The following is an 18,206-nucleotide window of genomic DNA, read 5'->3' on the forward strand; positions in this document are numbered from 1 at the left end:
TTCTGTTTCAGCCACACTGGTTTACCTTGCTGTTTTTCATGTGCCAGTCATGCTTCTACCTCAGGGTCTTTGGACTTGCTGTTCCCTCTCCCTGGAACCTCTTCCCTAGATATCCATAGTTTGCTCCCTTAGCTCCTTCAAGTCTCAGTATTTTCTTGAGGCCTACCCTGGTTGCCCCATTTGAAATGACAACACATGCTTCCTCTCTCTTATCTTTGTATTTCACCATCTTACTGCTATTATTTAATTTCCTTTTTATTATATTTATTGCCTCTTCTTCCCCTCTCCCCCACAATAAACTTCATGAGAACAGGTATTTGTTTGATTCAGCAATGTATCTTTTTTTTTTTTAAATTTTATTTATTTATTCATTTATTTATGGCTGTGTTGGGTCTTCGTTTCTGTGCGAGGGCTTTCTCTAGCCGTGGCAAGCGGGGGCCACTCTTCATCGCGGTGCGCGGGCCTCTCACTGTCGCGGCCTCTCTTGTTGCGGAGCACAGGCTCCAGATGCGCATGCTCAGCAGTTGTGGCTCACGGGCCCAGTTGCTCCGCGGCATGTGGGATCTTCCCAGACCAGGGCGCGAACCCGTGTGCCCTGCATTAGCAGGCAGATTCTCAACCGCTGCGCCACCAGGGAAACCCTCAGCAATGTATCTTAAGTATTTAGAATAGGATCTGGCACAAGGGTGATGCTCAAAAATTATTTGTTGAGTGAAGACCCTGATTTTAGAAGTCTTTTTGATGTATTGTCTAACTAGGCCATTTAAACTGTGATGCCAAAATGATAAGCCTACAGGTTTCATATAATCTGCACAATTGTCTTGTTTTAGGGATGACCATATATACTCTGGCAGGACAAACAACTGTTGGGTTGTTCAGGAGTATTTTTAATTTGTAGAGATATATTTCTATTTTTCTAAAAAATATACTGTGGGCTGCAAGGATTTGTTCTTTGAACTCCAGTACTTCTGAAGTGCTGAACTTCTCAGTTTTGCCTCAGAAGGGAAGAGACTATTACAGCATGTGGGAGTGCTTAACTACGGCCAAAAATATTTTGAAAAACTTCTCATATTACAAAAGTCTTTAAAGAAGATCATTTATCTTTTCTAGGAAAAGGTTATTATTGTTTTAAATTTGCTTCTATGCCAGAGTTTGACATGAAAAGCTATCCTTTCCTGGAACAATGAATAGAGATATTCAATATTTCTATATGTTGTTTAGAAAAGTTGCACACAAGCTTCACCAAATGCCAAAAAATAAAATCAAAGGCATGAGCCAAAGGGGCCTAGCGCATACCACTTCAATTCTACACCAGCTGTCTTAAGGATCTGGGTATAATTAAAGGTTTTGGTTAACACCTAATTTCTTTCAGGGAACACAAACTGCTACAAATTAATTCAAAACCTGTTTTAGAATACGAAAGAAAAACTAAAGGAACAATGGATTGGTAATCCTGGAATTCACTAGTCCTGCCTGCTTTGACAAAGTGACGAGACCCAGGACTACATATACAAAAGTATTTTCACTCCTGAGGCAGATCATGAGACTATGAAAAGTTGGAAAATGTTTTGAGGCCAACAATAGGAGAAGGGGAGAATGGGGAGGAGAGTTATTCCTAAATTTCTGTTCGACTGTTTTGCAAAATGTATGGCATTGGTCATAAGGGAGAAGTGAACAGTGCAAGACACTACCTACTTTTTTTTTTTTTAAGTGATATCACTTTTTAAGTTAACTATTTTTTAGAGCAGTTTTAGGTTCACAGCAAAATAGAGCGAAAAGTACAGAGTTCCTATATACCCCGTGCCCTGAACACACACAGCCTCTCCAACTACCAACATCCCACATCAGAGCAGTAAATTTGTTACATTTGATGAGCGTACATTGACACATCATCACCCAAAGTCCACAGTTTACATTAGGGTTCATTCTTGGTATTGTAAGTCTATGGGTTTTGACAAACATATAATGACACATATCCATTATTGTATCACTGCCCTAAAAAGCCCCTGTGCTCTGCCTATTCATTCATCCCTCCCCACTAACCCTTGGCAACCACTAATCTTTTTACTGTCTTCGTAGTTTTGCCTTTTCTAGGACACAGTTGGAATCATATAGTACATACATAGATACTACCTACTCTTAAGAATATACAAATTGCAGGACTTCCCTGGTGGCACAGTGGTTGAGAATCCGCCTGCAAATGCAGGCGACACGGGTTTGAGCCCTGGTCCGGGAAGATCCCACATGCCGCAGAGCAACTAACTAAGCCCGTGCGCCACAACTATTGAGCCTGAGCTCTAGAGCCCACGAGCCACAACTACTGAGCCTGCGTGCCTAGAGCCCAAGCTCTGCAACAAGAGAAGCCACGACAATGAGAAGCCCGCGCACCACAACGAAGAGTAGCCCCCCGCTCGCCGCAACTAGAGAAAGCCCACGTGTAGCAACTAAGACTCAACAACGAAGACCCAATGCAGCCAAAAATAAATAAATAAAATAAAATGAATCGGATTAGTGCAAAAAAAAAAAATATACGAATTGCAAACGTTTTTGTGTAAAAAAGGATGTGCTTTTGTGTTAAATGTAATAGCTAAAGATGTGAAATAAGTACTCGTTTTATAAATTAAAAAAATTCGAATTAGAATTGTTTAAACAGATACTTCTATGTCTGTACAAAGTGAAAGAAGTGCAATCATTCTCTGAATTTCAACTGCTTGGCTAATTAGGGGCATGATATTTTGTTTGCATTATTAGGATACCATATTCTAATTTCCCAATAAAACTAATAGTTTCATACTATTTAATTTTGGTTGTGTAGGCAAAAAGTAACAGCATTTAAAAATAACACATTTCAGGGACCTCCCTGGTGGCGCAGTGGTTAAGAATCCACCTGCCAATGTAGGGGACACGGGTTCAAGCCCTGGTCCAAGCCCTGGTCTGGGAAGATCCCACATGCCCCGGAGCAAGTAAGCCTGTGCGCCACAACTATTGAGCCTGCGCTCTAGAGCCCAGGAGCCACAACTACTGAGCCCACGTGCCGCAACTACTGAAGCCTGCGTGCCTAGAGCCCGTGCACCGCAATAAGAGAAGCCACCGCAAAGAGAAGCCTGCGCACCACAACGAAGACTAGCCCCCACTCGCTGCAACTAGAGAAAGCCCGTGTGCAGCAACGAAGACCCAGCACAACCAAAAATAAATAAATTAAAAAATATGCATTTCAGTAAATCAACTATACCCCAATATAAAATAAAAATTAAATTTAAAAAAGAAAAAAAATGTTTCATAAACTCTCACAACCAAAAGAATGTACAGTATTCTGCTTTACAGAAATCTTGGGTACAAAAAATCAAAACTCTATGCAGTGCTTTTAGTCATACCGGAACTGAAATAAAATTTGGAATCTAACATCCACTCCTCAGACACTTCTTTCATCTGGAAGCCATCAAATCCTGATCTGTTCCCTCAACAACAAATATATTTTTTACATTTCCATCCTATCATTATAGCTTAGCCCCCTATTACTGAAACAGATAACCGCCTATAATTAAACTTAGTAAGAAGAAGAAGAAGAAAAAAAACTACTGTAGCTGTGACACCAAAAAACTTGAGCCAGAAAAGCCTGGCTAAATTATGAACTCAGGCTACTGTGGAAAAAAAAAAAAGTTAAACAAAAATACCTTGTACACAAAGCAAGTCTAGAAGACAAATTCAGCAGCATTACTGTTGAATTTCCTGGCTTTGTTGATTCGAGTCGCAAAGTTAAGATTAACAATGCCAAGATTCATATTTAAATATGTCCCTTGAAATCAGGAAAATAACTCTTTCAGGATTTCAAATGATACTGTAAGGCACAAGGGAGATTTTATTGTCAATTTGTTATTCACATACTCACAAAGGATTTTAAAAAGAAATTAAATGGAAGGTATTCTCAACAGACAGAAATAAGACATTCCAATCTATTGTTCCAGTTTATAGTTCAGATATAAATGGGCTATAAAACCTGATCTGAAAATAGTTGCGCAGTGCGTGCTTCAAAGCCAGCCAATGAAAAGCAACGTCTCGCTTCTCCTACAGCTGACAGCCCTCCAAAGACACTATTTTTTTTTTTTTTTTTTTTAAAGAGACCAACCTCTCGGTTACACTGGCGTTTAGCACCTTTGTTGGGTCTCCCAGCTCTGCAGTTTTAACTTCTATTTGCGGAACGCCACTGTGATTCAAGGCATGGCATTCCAGCGGGCTTAGTACCCCGGGCAGCACAGGGCTGCAGAAAGCGCCTTCACTCTCAGGGTGAAATTACAGCTTCCCACGCTCCAGTTCTGAGCACTGCCTTGTAAAATCGATCCCTTTCACACTGCAAGGGTGGGGGTGAGCAATCCCACTTTTCAAGGGCTTAGAGAGCAGCAAGAATTCGGGACTCCGTGCACGCCTCTCGGAGCTTTCCAGAGGTTCACACGCCGCGCGCACCCGGCGCGTGTCCGGGGCGGGTCGCGGCACAGCCCGAGCCGAGCCCCGAGGCGAAGAACAAAGGGGACTCGCCCGCCTTCGCTGCCGGAGGCAGCCCGCGCGCTGTCGCCGGCCCCGCCCCTCCCCCCCGCCCCTGCGGCTGCGCGAAATGGCGGCCACACCACAAAATGGCAGCCCGAGCGGGCCCAGGCGGAGAAATGAAAGGCGCCGCGGACCCCTCCCCCACAGCGCAGCAATGCCAGGCCGAGCTTTCTCCTGACGGTAGTCGGGGGCCTCGGCGCGCCTCCGTGGCCGCACGGAGACACCACGGCCTTACCACGGCGCCCCGCCAGGCAGCACCGTCCGCCACCCCGCCTCGAGTCCAAACGACGCAGCGGCTTTATGCCTGGACTGCCTCTGCTCTTCCAAACGGGCCCCTCTTCAGGAGGCTCTTACTTAAGGGGGTACAAACTGGAAAGAACTGACCGTGGCACACCTGCCGGGCGACCCTTGCCCGCCCAGGACGCCCCTCGGGCCGGGCGCGGGGAGGGAGCAACCTTTCCTAGGGTCTCCACACTCGCAACTTTAGCTCTAGGTCACCAAAGTAAAGAGAGCAAAGGGGTGATCAAAAAGGCCCCCAAATGAGGGGGAACTAAGGAACCAGGGGCCAAAGCCCCAGACCACTCCTTCAGCATCCACGTCGAACCCCAACGCACTGAGCCCACACCCGAGAGTGCAGCGAAGAGCCGCTGGTGGCCCACCGTGCGCGGGCAGCTCCAGAGCGCGGATGTCGGCTTTCCCTCCACCACGCAAACATCCAGTGAGCGTTTTAGGTTTTTCATCGTTCCCCGCTGCCCTCTCCCTTCTCCCTGTGGTGAGGGGCCTCGGGGGCTGGGCACGGGTACAGGAAGGAGCGGCTGCTGTGGTCCCCATGCTTTTTCCCCTGGCGTGAGGGTCTCGGTGGGCTATGGGGTTTGCTTTGGTCGTGGCTTGATGGAGGCAGGGTGGAGGCGGTGTGCTTTGGATTTTTCGCTTTTCCTTCTCTCAAACGCTCGGTTCCCTGCGCTCCCCATCCCCCAGTTTCTCCTGAGCCCCGTCTTTCCAGAAACTTCTCAGGGACACTCAGCAAAAAGCCGTAGGCTCCGACACCACCTTCCTCTCGGAGCATGCGCGACGCACTGGGCGGCAAGCTCAACGCCCGAGTGTACTAGTGTGAGAGTCGTAGGTGTGCGCGCGCGCGCTCGCCTTGCGGGGCAGGGCGGTTCTCTCACAATGAAGGGAATAGGTTTTCTTCCCCTCCCCCAACGTTCCGTCGTTGCGCAAGCGCGTTGAGCCAACTCCCCTGGCCTTTTGAGAGTAGTGGGGGAGGGGCAGGCCCAAAGCTCTCGAGTCGCTGCTCCGCGCGCCTGCGCACTGGGTTGTCTTGGCGGCGATTTTTCCGCGCAGCTTGGGGTAGCGTCTTTGATGTGAGGTGTGTCTGAACACCTCGGTTGTGCCCTACTCACTGTGTCCTCTATTCCCCCTCGCGGAAATTGTAGCCTCTTGAGGGGTTATTAATTACGTCCCGCGGGTTTCCTGGAGATTGGCCTTCCCTTTGTGTCTCAGGGCTAAGGTTGCACCGTGTCTCGTTGGCCCCCTTCCACTCCTGCCTGTGCCAGGACCCCAGACTGGAATCGGTGACTGGAGTGTGTTGGAGCCTTCTCCCAAGTGGGGGAAACAGCCCTGGCCGAAGGACTGGGTGATGGCCGCGCTGGCTTCCATCAGGAACTGCCTGCAGTTCTTGCTTACTAAGCCAAAATAAAGGTGTTCTTTATTTGTTACGCTGCCCTTGGTCCTCGACACCAGCCTCTGCTCGGGCTGGCGGGGCTGGCTGCTGGGTTGGTTCTCCGTGTGTGGATGCAGACAAAGAAAGGGCCTTGGCATACTGCTCTGTCTCCATTTGCAGAATTGAGCTTGGAGGGTGGTAACCATAGTAACCGCATTTACTCTCTTAAGGTGCCTATTGTTTTGTTCTCCTTTCCTCTTCCTTTAGGAGTGTGATGGAAATTACTGCCAGAGTTGTAGGTTCTTAACCCGCCCCCCCTCCCGCCCCAAGCTCTTTACCTTGCCATGTAATCCACTTCCACCCAACCCCGTTTTTGAAATCCAGAAGGTTAAGTAAGGCCGTCTTGGCAGAGCATGGAGGCTTGCCACTTTTCCAGTCTGAGCTTTTTGTTTCCTTGCCACTCTTCCTTTTGAAGTACCTTCGTTTCTCCAGTGGAGTAATTGTCTTCCTATATTCGTTAGCCGTGTAACGTACCTTCAAAGCCTCAGAGATGTAAGGTTTAAAAGAGGGAGCTTGTTTGCGAAAAAGGCACCTCTCGGGGCTCCTAAAGACTGACGTGGCATTTTATCGTCGCGAGCACCTGCTAACTCGCCACGCCGAGTCCGAGGTCAGTCCAGGTCATCACTATGGGCGGAGCCACTCAGTGGGTCCTACCTCAGGGAGATCTTTCTTCCTGGTGGGAATTTTGAGTTGGTGCCAGATTACTAACAGGAACTCTTAGCTATCTCGAGGCTGTTGAAGTTCTAGCAAGCAATAGAATTCTATTCTTGCTAACAAGGCTATACTGTCATTTGAGGCTTGGAAATGACCAGATCAAGAGTCCCTTGAATTTGCAGAACTTCTGTTAGAGATTCTGCCTTAACAAATTATGGTTAATGAGAGTATTTAAAGACAAACTTCCTACAATAAGGATAATGCTACAAAAAAAGGGGGAGAAAAATTTGAGTATGTACGTTTTGCAATTTTAGATAGGCATAAAATCAAAGTTCTTATGTGCTGTCTAATAATTAGAATCTTGGGAAACTGATCTCGAGGGAAACAATGTATTTAAGTTGAAAACTATGGAGAACAAAAGTAACCTGGTTTAAAGCCACTTTTTCGGGTGAATGTTTTTTAAGTAAAGGGTTTAGGCTTGGGTGTGTGTTTAAATTATCTTGTGGGAGTGGGCAAAACACAAACCCCTTTTATTAGTTCGTCTCACCGCGCCCCTCCCACCAGCTAACAGTATACAGTGAAATCTTTAGTTGTGACTCTTGCTGGTTCTGTTTTCTTAGAAAAAAACATTTTAAGTTAATCTCCTATCTTCAAAGAGAGTTATCTTGGGACTTCCTTGGTGGCTCAGTGGTTAAGAATCCTCCTGCCAAAGCAGGGGACACGGGTTCGAGCCCTGTCTGGGAAGATACCACATGCCGCGGAGAAGCTAAGCCCGTGAGCCACGACTGCTGAGCCTGCGCTCTAGAGCCCGCGAGCCACAACTACTGAGCCCGCGTGCCACAACTAACTGAAGCCCACGCGCCTAGAGCCCGTGCTTCACAAGAAAGTCACTGCAATGAGAAGCCTGCGCACTGCAACGAAGAGTGGCCCCCACTCAACGCAACTAGAGAAAGCCCGGGCGCAACAACGAAGATCCAACGCAGCCAAAAATAAATAAATAAATAAATAAGAGAGAATTATCTTGAGGCGAATGCTTTTCAACCCAAGAATTTTCCAAATAAAACTGTAAGGGATGGTTCCTAGGACTTTTGTAGTATATAGCCTGAAAAAATTCTATTACTTCCTTTATCAAAATACTGAAATTTAACTTTTAAATATACATTTAACAATAATTCCAGCATTTAACTCAGAAATGCATCATGTCCTACCTAGCCTTTAAACAGAATGTGGTTTTATTTTAAGCCAAAGGTTTCAAGTGTCTAATTATGGAATATTATGTAAAATTAGCAATCATTACCATCCTGAAGATTAATAGCAAAATATTGAAGCAGTTACGTGATTTAAAGAAGCATTACTGGGACTTGCCTGGTGGCACAGTGGATAAGAATCTGCCTACCAATGCAGGGGACACAGGTTCGAGCCCTGGTCCGGGAAGATCCCACATGCCGCGGAGCAAGTAAGCCTGTGCGCCACAACTACTGAGCCTGCGCTCTAGAGCCTGCGAGCCACAACTACTGAGCCCACGTGCCACAACTACTGAAGCCTGTGTGCCTAGAGTCCGTGCTCTGCAATAAGAGAAGCCGCTCATTCACTGCAATGAAGAGTAGCCCCTGCTCGCCACAACTAGAGAAAGCCCGCATGCAGCAAGGAAGTCCCAACACAGCCAAAAATAAATAAAGGGCATTACTATTAAATAGCAATAATTTAATTAAAATGGAAACAGCTTTTTTTTTTTTTTAATTTATTTATTTTTATTTTTGGCTGCGTTGGGTCTTCGTTGCTGCACGTGGGCTTTCTTTAGTTGTGGCGACCGGCGGCTACTCTTCATTGCTGTGCCCGGTCTTCTCATTGGGTGGCTTCTCTTGTTGCAGAGCATGGGCTCTAGGCGCATGGGCTTCAGTAGACGTGGCACTCAGGCTCAGTAGTTGTGGCTCGCGGGCTCTAGAGAGCAGGCTCAGTAGTTGTGGTGCACAGGCTTAGTTGCTCTGTGGCATGTGGGATCTTCCCGGACCAGGGCTCGAACCTGTGTCCCCTGCATGGCAGGCAGATTCTTAACCACTGCGCCACCAGGGAAGCCCAGAAACAGTTTTAAAACATATTTGGAACAAGTTCATGATGTTTTGAATTCTCTACTTCAAACTAGAGCAAGGCTTTCAGAGGAGCAGTAGCGGAACTTAACACCCTAAGTCTGAAAATGTCAAGACACATGTAATAAGTTACTAAATATATTTTATTTGGTATTATTGTTTTTGAGATTCCATCAAGTACACTTTGATAGTCTTCTCTGAATTAAATAGTAGCCTTGATTTGCATTATGTGTATTCTGCTGACTTCCTGATGTTTAAGTGACAATCTCTTAGACCTGGGGTGTTTTTGCTATTGTATATCACTTATAATGAAGAGGTTAAGTTTTTTCTCACATGAGGATTAGTAGTAGAATTTTAAAAGGTTGAATGAACTCTCTGAATTAACATAGAGAATAATAACGTTTTGTTCATGTGGGATCTGTTAACATAAATATGTTGATTTAATGTAGTGAAGTATCAGCATTTCAGAGGAGCCCTAAACTAAAGTAACCCAGATGCTGACTTCCAGCTCATTTTACTGTAACTTTTTCTAATTATAAGAGCAATATATGTTAACCAAAGAAAAGTTTAGAAAATATAGATGAATAAGAACTTAAAAAAAATTGAATTCTACCACATAGGCACAACAATCATTAATATTTGCAAGTATCCTTCCAGTCTATCTTTTATTCAGTGCCATAAACGTTAGTAAATTGTATTCAGAATTCTATTAGGTATAATCTACTGTATAGCACAGGGAACTCTGCTCAAAGTTACGTGGCAGCCTGGATGGGAGGGGAGTTTGAGGGAGAATGGATACATGTATATGTATGGCTGAGTCCCTTTGCTATGTACCTGAAACTATCACAACATTGTTATAATTTATTTAAAAATTATTTATTTATTTATTTATTTATTTGGCTGCATTGGGTCTTCGTTGCTGCACGCAGGCTTTCTCTAGTCCTGGCGAGCAGGGGCTACTCTTCGTTGCGGTGCGCGGGCTTCTCATTGCAGTGGCTTCTCTTGTTGCGGAGCACAGCCTCTAGGCACGCGGGCTTCAGTAGTTGTGGCTTGCGGGCTCTAGAGCACAGGCTCAGTAGTTGTGGCGCACAGGCTTAGTTGTTCTGCAGCATGTGGGATCTTCCCGGACCAGGGCTCGAACCCGTGTCCCCTGCACTGGCGGGTGGATTCTCAACCACTGCTCCACCAGGGAAGTCCCTATCACGACATTGTTAATCGGCTATACTCCAATATAAAATAGAAAGTTAAAAAAAAATAAATGTTAGGTATATTAGCAGTATTTCCTCATAGAAGGAAGAAAGTTACCTTTAGCAAATTTCCAAGGAAATGGTGGAAATATAAAAATTGATTTTTTAAAAAAGAAAATATCAGCCATTATATTCATTTCTGGAAAACCAAAAACAATGTGGAATAAATTATTTAGCTTTCTTAGAGAATTGAACAGTAAAGTAGATTATGAAGTGTTATGCTGAAAGAATGATTTCGAGAAGGACTAGCTAGCTAATACTATTCAACTGATTGAAGTTTTGATCATTTATGTATGCATAATTTCACTACAGTGAGCCTGCTGTATCAAAATAAATCCATCAATAGACTGGTCTGTCTTTTTCACTAGTTGACCCTCAGAACTAGCAAGATGTCAAACACTCTTTGACAATAATATATTAGTGTTGTCTGTTTTATTTTCTACTGTTTAGGAAAAAGCAAAAAGCAAAAAACAAAAAACAAACCCTGATTCTAATAATAGGAGCTTGTTAGTATTGACAAGTTCTCATATGGTTGGGTCTTTGATCATTTTAGAGCTAGTTAATATATTTTTATATGATGCCTTTAGGAACAGTGTTTATATTTTAAATATATGTTTTCTCATGAAACAGTTCAATTTTAATAGTGTGGAACTCGATTGGTAACAAAATTTTTGTTAAATGTCTGGTAACTATTCTGTTCTCCTGTTTAAATGGTGATAGTAATTTATCTGCTCTATTGGCTAGGTTAGCATTCAGAGCCTGAGTTTGAGGCTCAGATGCTTTCCCCAACTGGGCTTCCATTATGCATGACTGAACTCTTTGAGCACATCTAGCATGCTAAATACAGGTGCTCTTCACAATGTGAAAGTAAGACCTGATTAAAAACACATCTGTTTTAATTCCACTTTGCAAATGCCTCTGCTTTAATGTCACCTTTCTGAATTATCTTTCACACTCAAATGGGGAAATTCACTTCACCATCCATTTATCATAGATGAGAGAAGAGATCACACCCTACTTTTTGATCGTTTTCAGTGAGCGTCAATTATTAATTGTTAAACTAAATTAAAAAAATCAATAAGAGTGGGTTGTATTTCTATTGAAAACATACAAAAATAAATGCTTATGAAAAAAATTTGTAAATATTTGTAACAAGGACAGAAACAGAAAAAAGCTTTCCCAGTGTTTCCTGTTATGTTGCCAATAAACATGAAAGCACTGAGAAAACCCAACACTTGATTTGGGGCTGTGCAATGGGCATGTAGTTATCAGTTTTGTTGTTATTAAGAGTTTTGCAATAGAAAAAGTCAGCAAAAGAGTGCAAGGAACTTCGTACTTGATATGCAATCACTGCATATTGATTTGATTATAAGACCTGGCTATAATCCTGAAAATGTTATAAATTGATCATGGTATGTTTTTAACTTCAACTGATGCTTACTTTTTTTTTTTTTTTTTTGATGCTTACTTTTGATATTCATATGAAATTAGCAGTCAACTTAATAGTATTCATGATACTTTTATGCTGTGTTACTTCCAAATACTTTTATATATATTATCTCATTTGATACTTCTAGCAACCTTACCAGGTAGAGAAAACAGATATTTTTATCCTCATTTTGCAGATAAGGGTATTGAGACTTTGAGGATTTAATTGATTTTACCTAGGCCATATAGCCAGTGACAAAATTGGAACTGGAATTTTTGACTCTTTATTTATTTATTTAAAAAAATTTATTTATTCATTTTTGGCTGCATTGGGTCTTTGTTGCTGTGCACGGGCTTTCTCAGAGCGGGGGGGCTACTCTTTGTTGCGGTGCGCAGGCTTCTCATTGCGGTGGCTTCTCTTGTTGTGGAGCATGGGGTCTAGAGCGCAGGCTCAGTAGTTGTGGCACATGGGCTCAGTAGTTGTGGCTCGTGGGCTCTAGAGCGCAGGCTCAGTAGTTGTGGCGCACAGGCTTAGTTGCTCCGCGGCATGTGGGATCTTCCTGGACCAGGGCTCGAACCCATGTCCCCTGCATTGGCAGGCCGATTCTTAACCACTGCGCCACCAGGGAAGCCCCTGGAATTTTTGACTCTTAACTCAGAGGTACTTGCATTATACTATAATGTCTCTCATTCATACCATCAGTGTTTTTCAGTATCCCCCAAAGTTCAAGGTCAAGTAGCATTATGCTGAAAGAATCTGTAAGGAGCATGGACATTACTTTTAACCTGCAAATATTAACTTTTATAGAGATGGATAGAATTCCCACCTGAATTGCTCATTTGAACTTAGCATCTATAATGTGAACTATTTTTCCTTCAAATGAATCTGCCTTATTGAAATTAGAATAATATTTTTGGGGGCATCATAGGAACACATTAAAAATTTGAACAGAAATGAAATTTGTTTTACACATTAAATAATCTGCATGTCTATTTAAGCTGATGTATTGACATTTTATAAACTGAGAATTCTCTTTTGAGAAGTGTGTATCAGATTTTTTAAAACCCAAGAAACTAAAATGAACACCTTGCATGCTATTTTTGGTGCCTGTAATTCTGAAAACAAGTATTTTGATGAAAGTAACACTTCAAGAGAATCTGAGTATGAGGTGCTATCAAATGATGTTTAATGGAATTCTGCTAGCATATATATATATATTATATATAGTGTGTGGTGTGTGTTTGTGTGTGTGCGTGTGCAGGCGCGTGCCTCGCTGCTTGTGGGATCTTAGTTCCCTCACCAGGGATTGAATCTGGGCCCTGGGCAGTGAAAGTGTGGAGTCCTAACCACTGGACTGCCAGGGAATTCCCTAGCCTTTATATTGTTAAACAGAGACCGTTTCTCAGTTGTTTGATAAATCTCTGGTAAAATGAGAAATGATAATTAACTTAATTTGGCATTTGCTAATCGTCTTTTTGATATCCTGTGATCTCGAAAGGTCTTTGGGAGAACTTTAACTCAACTTTGTTTAACAATTTGTATGTTAGTAATTTTCCACCACAATTTCTCTTTTGTTACCTCCCAAAGGTGGGGAGCTTGAAAGTATTTGCAAACAACTTTGTCCATTTCAAATTAAATTTTATATAAAAATTATGTATCTACTCTGCTTTTTACATGGGGAAACAGCACTGCTGTAACAAGACCTTTAGGATAATCTAAGAGAACTACATTAAAAAAAAATTTAGCTGGCAAACATGTTGCTTTTAATTTTCATTTAATGTCTCCTTATTCTTGTGCCATGGAGAAAGTATAAATACCTCTTAATTGGTTCTTTGTTTTAGCGTATCCTTTTACTGTTCTGTGGGAGTCATAGATGGATACAAAATACCACATTTAATAATGACTCTAACTAGGCTCTCTTCTAATGATTTTGCTCTAAAAGCCCCACCACCCCCTTTTTTCAGCCCTTGAATTTTCTTCAGCATGATTTTAACTGAAGGCTGCATTCAAGGTGAGATATGCCCTTTATTTCTCTAATTGCAAGGCAGTGTTTTCTGAATCCTCTTCTTTGTCTGTTGCCCCTTTTAATGTGATTGAGCTCAGCCTTTTCTCTTCTTCCTGGTGACACCAAGAAGATGCAGCTAATTCAGGGCCTATCTGGTTTTATTTATTTTATTTTTATTTTTTAAAATTTATTTTATTTATTTATTTATTTTTGGCTGCGTTGGGTCTTCGTTGCTGCACGCGGGCTTTCTCTAGTTGTGGCGAGCGGGGGCTACTCTTTGTTGCGGTGTGCGGGCTTCTCATTGCGGTGGCTTATCTTGTTGAGCACGGGCTCTAGGTGTGTGGGCTTCAGTAGTTGTGACTCATGGGCTCAGTAGTTGTGGCTCGAGGGCTCTAGAGCACAGGCTCAGTAGTTGTGGTGCAAGGGCTTAGCTGGTCCGCAGCACGTGGGATCTTCCCGGACGAGGGCTCGAACCCGTGTCCCCTGCTTTGGCAGGCGGATTCTTAACCACTGCGCCCCCAGGGAAGCCCCGCCTATCAGGTTTTAAATGAGTAATTTACATAATATTTTAAAATGTGTTTCAAATTGTGGTTGCTAATATTGAAATTTATGCTTCGTAGAAAAATGCCCATTGGTTCAACACTAACTGCAGCCACATATACAGAACTATGAAGTTCATGAGTTTAGTTAACAGTGTGCTGGCCTGACACTCCTTATGTGATAGTTGTGGCAAATGTAAATGGCTAATCCTACATCTGAATGTAGGTTGATTTGCTTTCACTTTTACTAAGGAATCAATTCCATAATATTTTCAAGAACAAAAATTTCCATATAATTTAATGACTCTGATTTGCATGAAGACAAGGTCAACCTCTGTGGTGGCATTAAAGGCCTTAACTGAATTATGAATGAGTGCCACTATTGTGGTGGTGCTTTTTCTAACTTTTCTAAACCACCTCTTTTCGTTTCTGCCTGTTACTGGCCGCCCCCCCCCTCAAAAAAAGTGTGTTGAAATAGAAAATGTAAACATAAGCCAGAAAAATAGCATAGAAAAAAATTAAATTACCTGGCTCAGAATCTAGAATTTTTAGAAGTAACTTGTCAAAATTCCAAAAATTATTTCAATGGATGGTAAGGTTATTACCTGAGCTAGCACATCTTGTTCTGTAATTGTTGCAACTGTGTAAGACAGGGGCTTGCTTAGCCTTCTAACATCCTGAGAGAGGAAGGAAGAGAGATGATTTCAGTTGAGCAGACCTGCTGAGATCAAGTTTAAGTATAGTATAGACTATTAAACCAAATACAAGAAAAGTTGATGTGACTCTCTGACACATCATTAAGAAGCTTATGTTAAACTATATGGAAACAAAAAAACTACTTGGAGATTTACCATCTGTGGAATTAAAGAAACAATTTATGCACAGGTGACCCCATATATTGGTGCTATTTATTATGGTGACCATATTTTCCAATTCAAAATAGCACAGTTTGATAATAAGTTGGCTTGTATCAATATTTATGGAGAAAGTGAATGAGATCGAATATTTAAAATCTGGTCTGTACCTAAAGCACTACACCTGTGATATTTTATTTCTGTAGATAGAAAATGTAAAAGAAAGCTGAGTTGCTGACTGTTCTAAAAAAGTCCATTTTTCTGGACTCAGTACTGTTGCCTTAATTTTGTGGGTTTTCCCCGGGGTTCTGTAAACTGAAAAGTTCAACAGTAGCCTTTAAAATTTAAAAGCTTTTAGGCCTGGAAAGGCTGAAGTTCTAATCCCTTCCTCGGCTTAGATATTAAATTATAGCAAATCCTCTGAGGGGAACACCATCAGACATGTAACCGTCTCACTTCATTCAGTTCTATTCCTGGTATGCCATAACAATCAGCAAAGAGAACGTGCAAACGGTTTCGCAAGATTCTATATAAAATAAAGTTGCTTAATGTTACAAGCTAATGATTCTTGGGAGGGATGTGTTTCTGAAGCCGTCACAGCTTAGCTGGGCCGTGAGAAGGGCGGCCTTGTTCTGACACTTTCCCAAGCAGGCGCGGCTCTAAGTGCCCGGAAACGCCAGAAGCTGGCCAAAGGTGAGCAGGGGAAGAGGTCCTGGCTTCTAGGAGAGAAGCCTTGGCAGCCGCTTTGACACGCAGCCCTGTGAATACCAACCCCCTTTCTCTCTTTTATTCCCCCAGGCCAGTGCCTGGGACCCCTACTCGAGGGGCTGGAGGCTATGCCTGCCTCTGCAAGCGCTGAACCCCAGGCCTGACAGGGCGCCCGCCCTAACAGAGTGCTGGGCGCCTGCGCACCGGGACCGAGCGCGCGAGCGTTCCTTCCAGGCCCTACGTTCCTCCCTCCCCCGCGCGCCTGCGCATCGGCTGGGAGGAACTCGGCGTCTCAGCCTCGGCGGGCTGTCGGGTGGCTGCGCGCGCGCCCGCGGTGAGGGAGGCGGGTCGCGCGCGCCGGTGGGAAGCGTCCGGCTGCCACAGCGCCAGCTCCATCGTAGTCGCTGCCGCCCGGGTCTCGCTCGCCCCTCCTACCCGCTCCCCCTCCCGCCGCCTCCCGGGCGCATGCGCCGCCGGAGCGCGGGGGTCGGCTTCGGGTGTGTGGTGGCGGCAGAGCGGAGCTGCGAGGCCCGAGAGTCAGAACCTGGGGGAGAGGGATGGTCTCTGCACGGGGGGGAGCCGGAGGAGCCGCCGCCGCTGCCGACGCCACCGCCGCAGCCGCCGCCGCCGCCGCCTCGGCGCCCGCCTCCCAGCGCTGACGGGCTCGTACGAAGCCGGCGAGGGGGAACCCGCACCAGCGGTCGCCGGCACACCGCCCAGCATGGTCCGGGAAACCAGGCACCTCTGGGTGGGCAACTTACCGGAGAATGTGCGGGAAGAGAAGATCATCGAGCATTTCAAACGGTGAGTGACACGAGGCCCAGGGCCGCGCTCTGTTCTCGGGCGCCGCTGCCCCCTCCGGCCCGTTGCCGGCCCCTCCCCGTGCGCGGAACTGGTGAGGAGACCCGGGCCAGACCCACGGACGGGTGCGGAGGGCGCGCGGCTGCCTGGCCGCTGCTCGGCCCGTGTCGCAGCGTTGGGCCTCGGGCCTCGGCGGAGCGGGCCCGGCTGCCGCCCTCTCCGTTCCCAATAAGGAGGCGGCTGTCGCTCGGCCTCCGCGAAGCCGGCGCCGGGAGGGTGCCCTCAGGCTGGCCAGCCGGCGGTGGGGTCGCGTCCTAGCGCGCCGCTGCCCCGGCTCCGAGCAGCCGCCCCCGCCGGCCCGGCAGATGCGGCGGAACCGAGCCGCCGCCGGGCCGGGACCCGAACCCCTACCCCGCCCCGACAGCCCCCGGCCCGGCCAACTCCAGAGTCCCGCAGCAACTCGCGCTCCTCGCCCTGCGGACGCGTGGACGTGTCTGACCTAGAGAGGGTTTTGTGGGAAAGGAAAGGTTATACAAAAACAAAAGTCTTGGTGGGTATCGTAGGGATGTCTCGGAACTGGGAAGACCCTGCTGGATTCTAGGGACCTCTCACGGAGGGTTCACAGACCTAGAAACTAAATGGAAATGGCAAACGCAAATGTTTTGGTTTCTTCTCCTTGTTTATGTGGGGTTGGGTGGAGGGTGGTGTCTGAAAATAAGTTGGTGCGTCTGTTTCGGCTCTTTTCGCCTTCCTCCCTTCAGCGCTCTGGGGTCCCTGGGTGAGGAGGATGGTGGGGACCGAGTGCTCTCAGAGGAGGAGCCACCTCATGTAGCAGAGCCCCCACCGCGCTGTGCTCCCAGCCTCGGGAATCTCCGCTGCTGCGGCCGCGCCGGCGTTAACACTGCAGAGCCTTTTTTAAAAGGATGGTGTTTCCCTCCCACCCAGAATTCCTAAATCAGTGGTTAAAAAATGCATACCTTTTCAGATTAGAAGATGTAGCTCTTTTAAAAAAAGATGTAGCTTTTAAAAAGGTTCTTCCCAGAATATTTTTTTTTTGTTCATGGCGTAGTAGGAATGAATGTTCTTGATACATTTTACTTATTTAGTAGCTTTTACCGTTTGTTTTTGTTTTGTGAAATCTATGTGGGTCATAGCTGATAGAGCCCTCCATGTGAAATACTGAAAATGACGGTTTACTTACACTGGTGTAAATTGAGAAGGACTGTAGCAGATATGTGGTTGTCCTCGAAAATTACTGTTTCTTGCGATATTAAAGACTTCGGAAGGTTTTAAGTTTGGTATACTCTAAATTCCTCTTACTATCTAGTGAGTGAAGGGGAAATTATGGAGCGCCCTTATTAGTGAGTCACCATGGGAAAAATAGATTGCGTCGCTTGCTCTTGAGCAGCTTGCATAAGGAAATGGAAGCAGAGGCAGCGGAGCTCCGCTCTTTCAAATGGAGGATCATTGATTCTGTTGGTGGTTGCTGTTACTGGGGTATTAAATCTTCACCGCTGGAGCGCGCGTCTGCGCGTGTCCGCGTGTGAAAAGGAGCCTGGAATAGTGAGGCCATTCATAACCCACTAAAGCTGTCCTCGGCAGGACTGGGGGAGGCGC

At 45.2% G+C, this 18,206-nt stretch overlaps 1 protein-coding gene and 1 pseudogene across 1 annotated transcript in view; one reads left to right on the plus strand and one right to left on the minus strand.

Annotated features, from left to right (window-relative positions):
- The window catches only part of LOC132349671 (dehydrodolichyl diphosphate synthase complex subunit NUS1-like), a 28,512-nt pseudogene extending 12,328 nt beyond the window's left edge, over positions 1-16,184 (minus strand).
- The window catches only part of SPEN (spen family transcriptional repressor), an 82,385-nt gene continuing 80,325 nt past the window's right edge, over positions 16,147-18,206 (plus strand). The window contains exon 1 of the mRNA XM_059914131.1: positions 16,147-16,592. Within this exon, the coding sequence (XP_059770114.1) occupies positions 16,510-16,592 (83 nt within the window). The 5' untranslated portion in view covers positions 16,147-16,509. The remainder of the gene's footprint in view (positions 16,593-18,206) is intronic.

Source organism: Balaenoptera ricei, chromosome 1 (assembly GCF_028023285.1).
Source record: "Balaenoptera ricei isolate mBalRic1 chromosome 1, mBalRic1.hap2, whole genome shotgun sequence".
In the NCBI taxonomy this organism is placed as follows: Eukaryota; Metazoa; Chordata; class Mammalia; order Artiodactyla; family Balaenopteridae; genus Balaenoptera; species Balaenoptera ricei.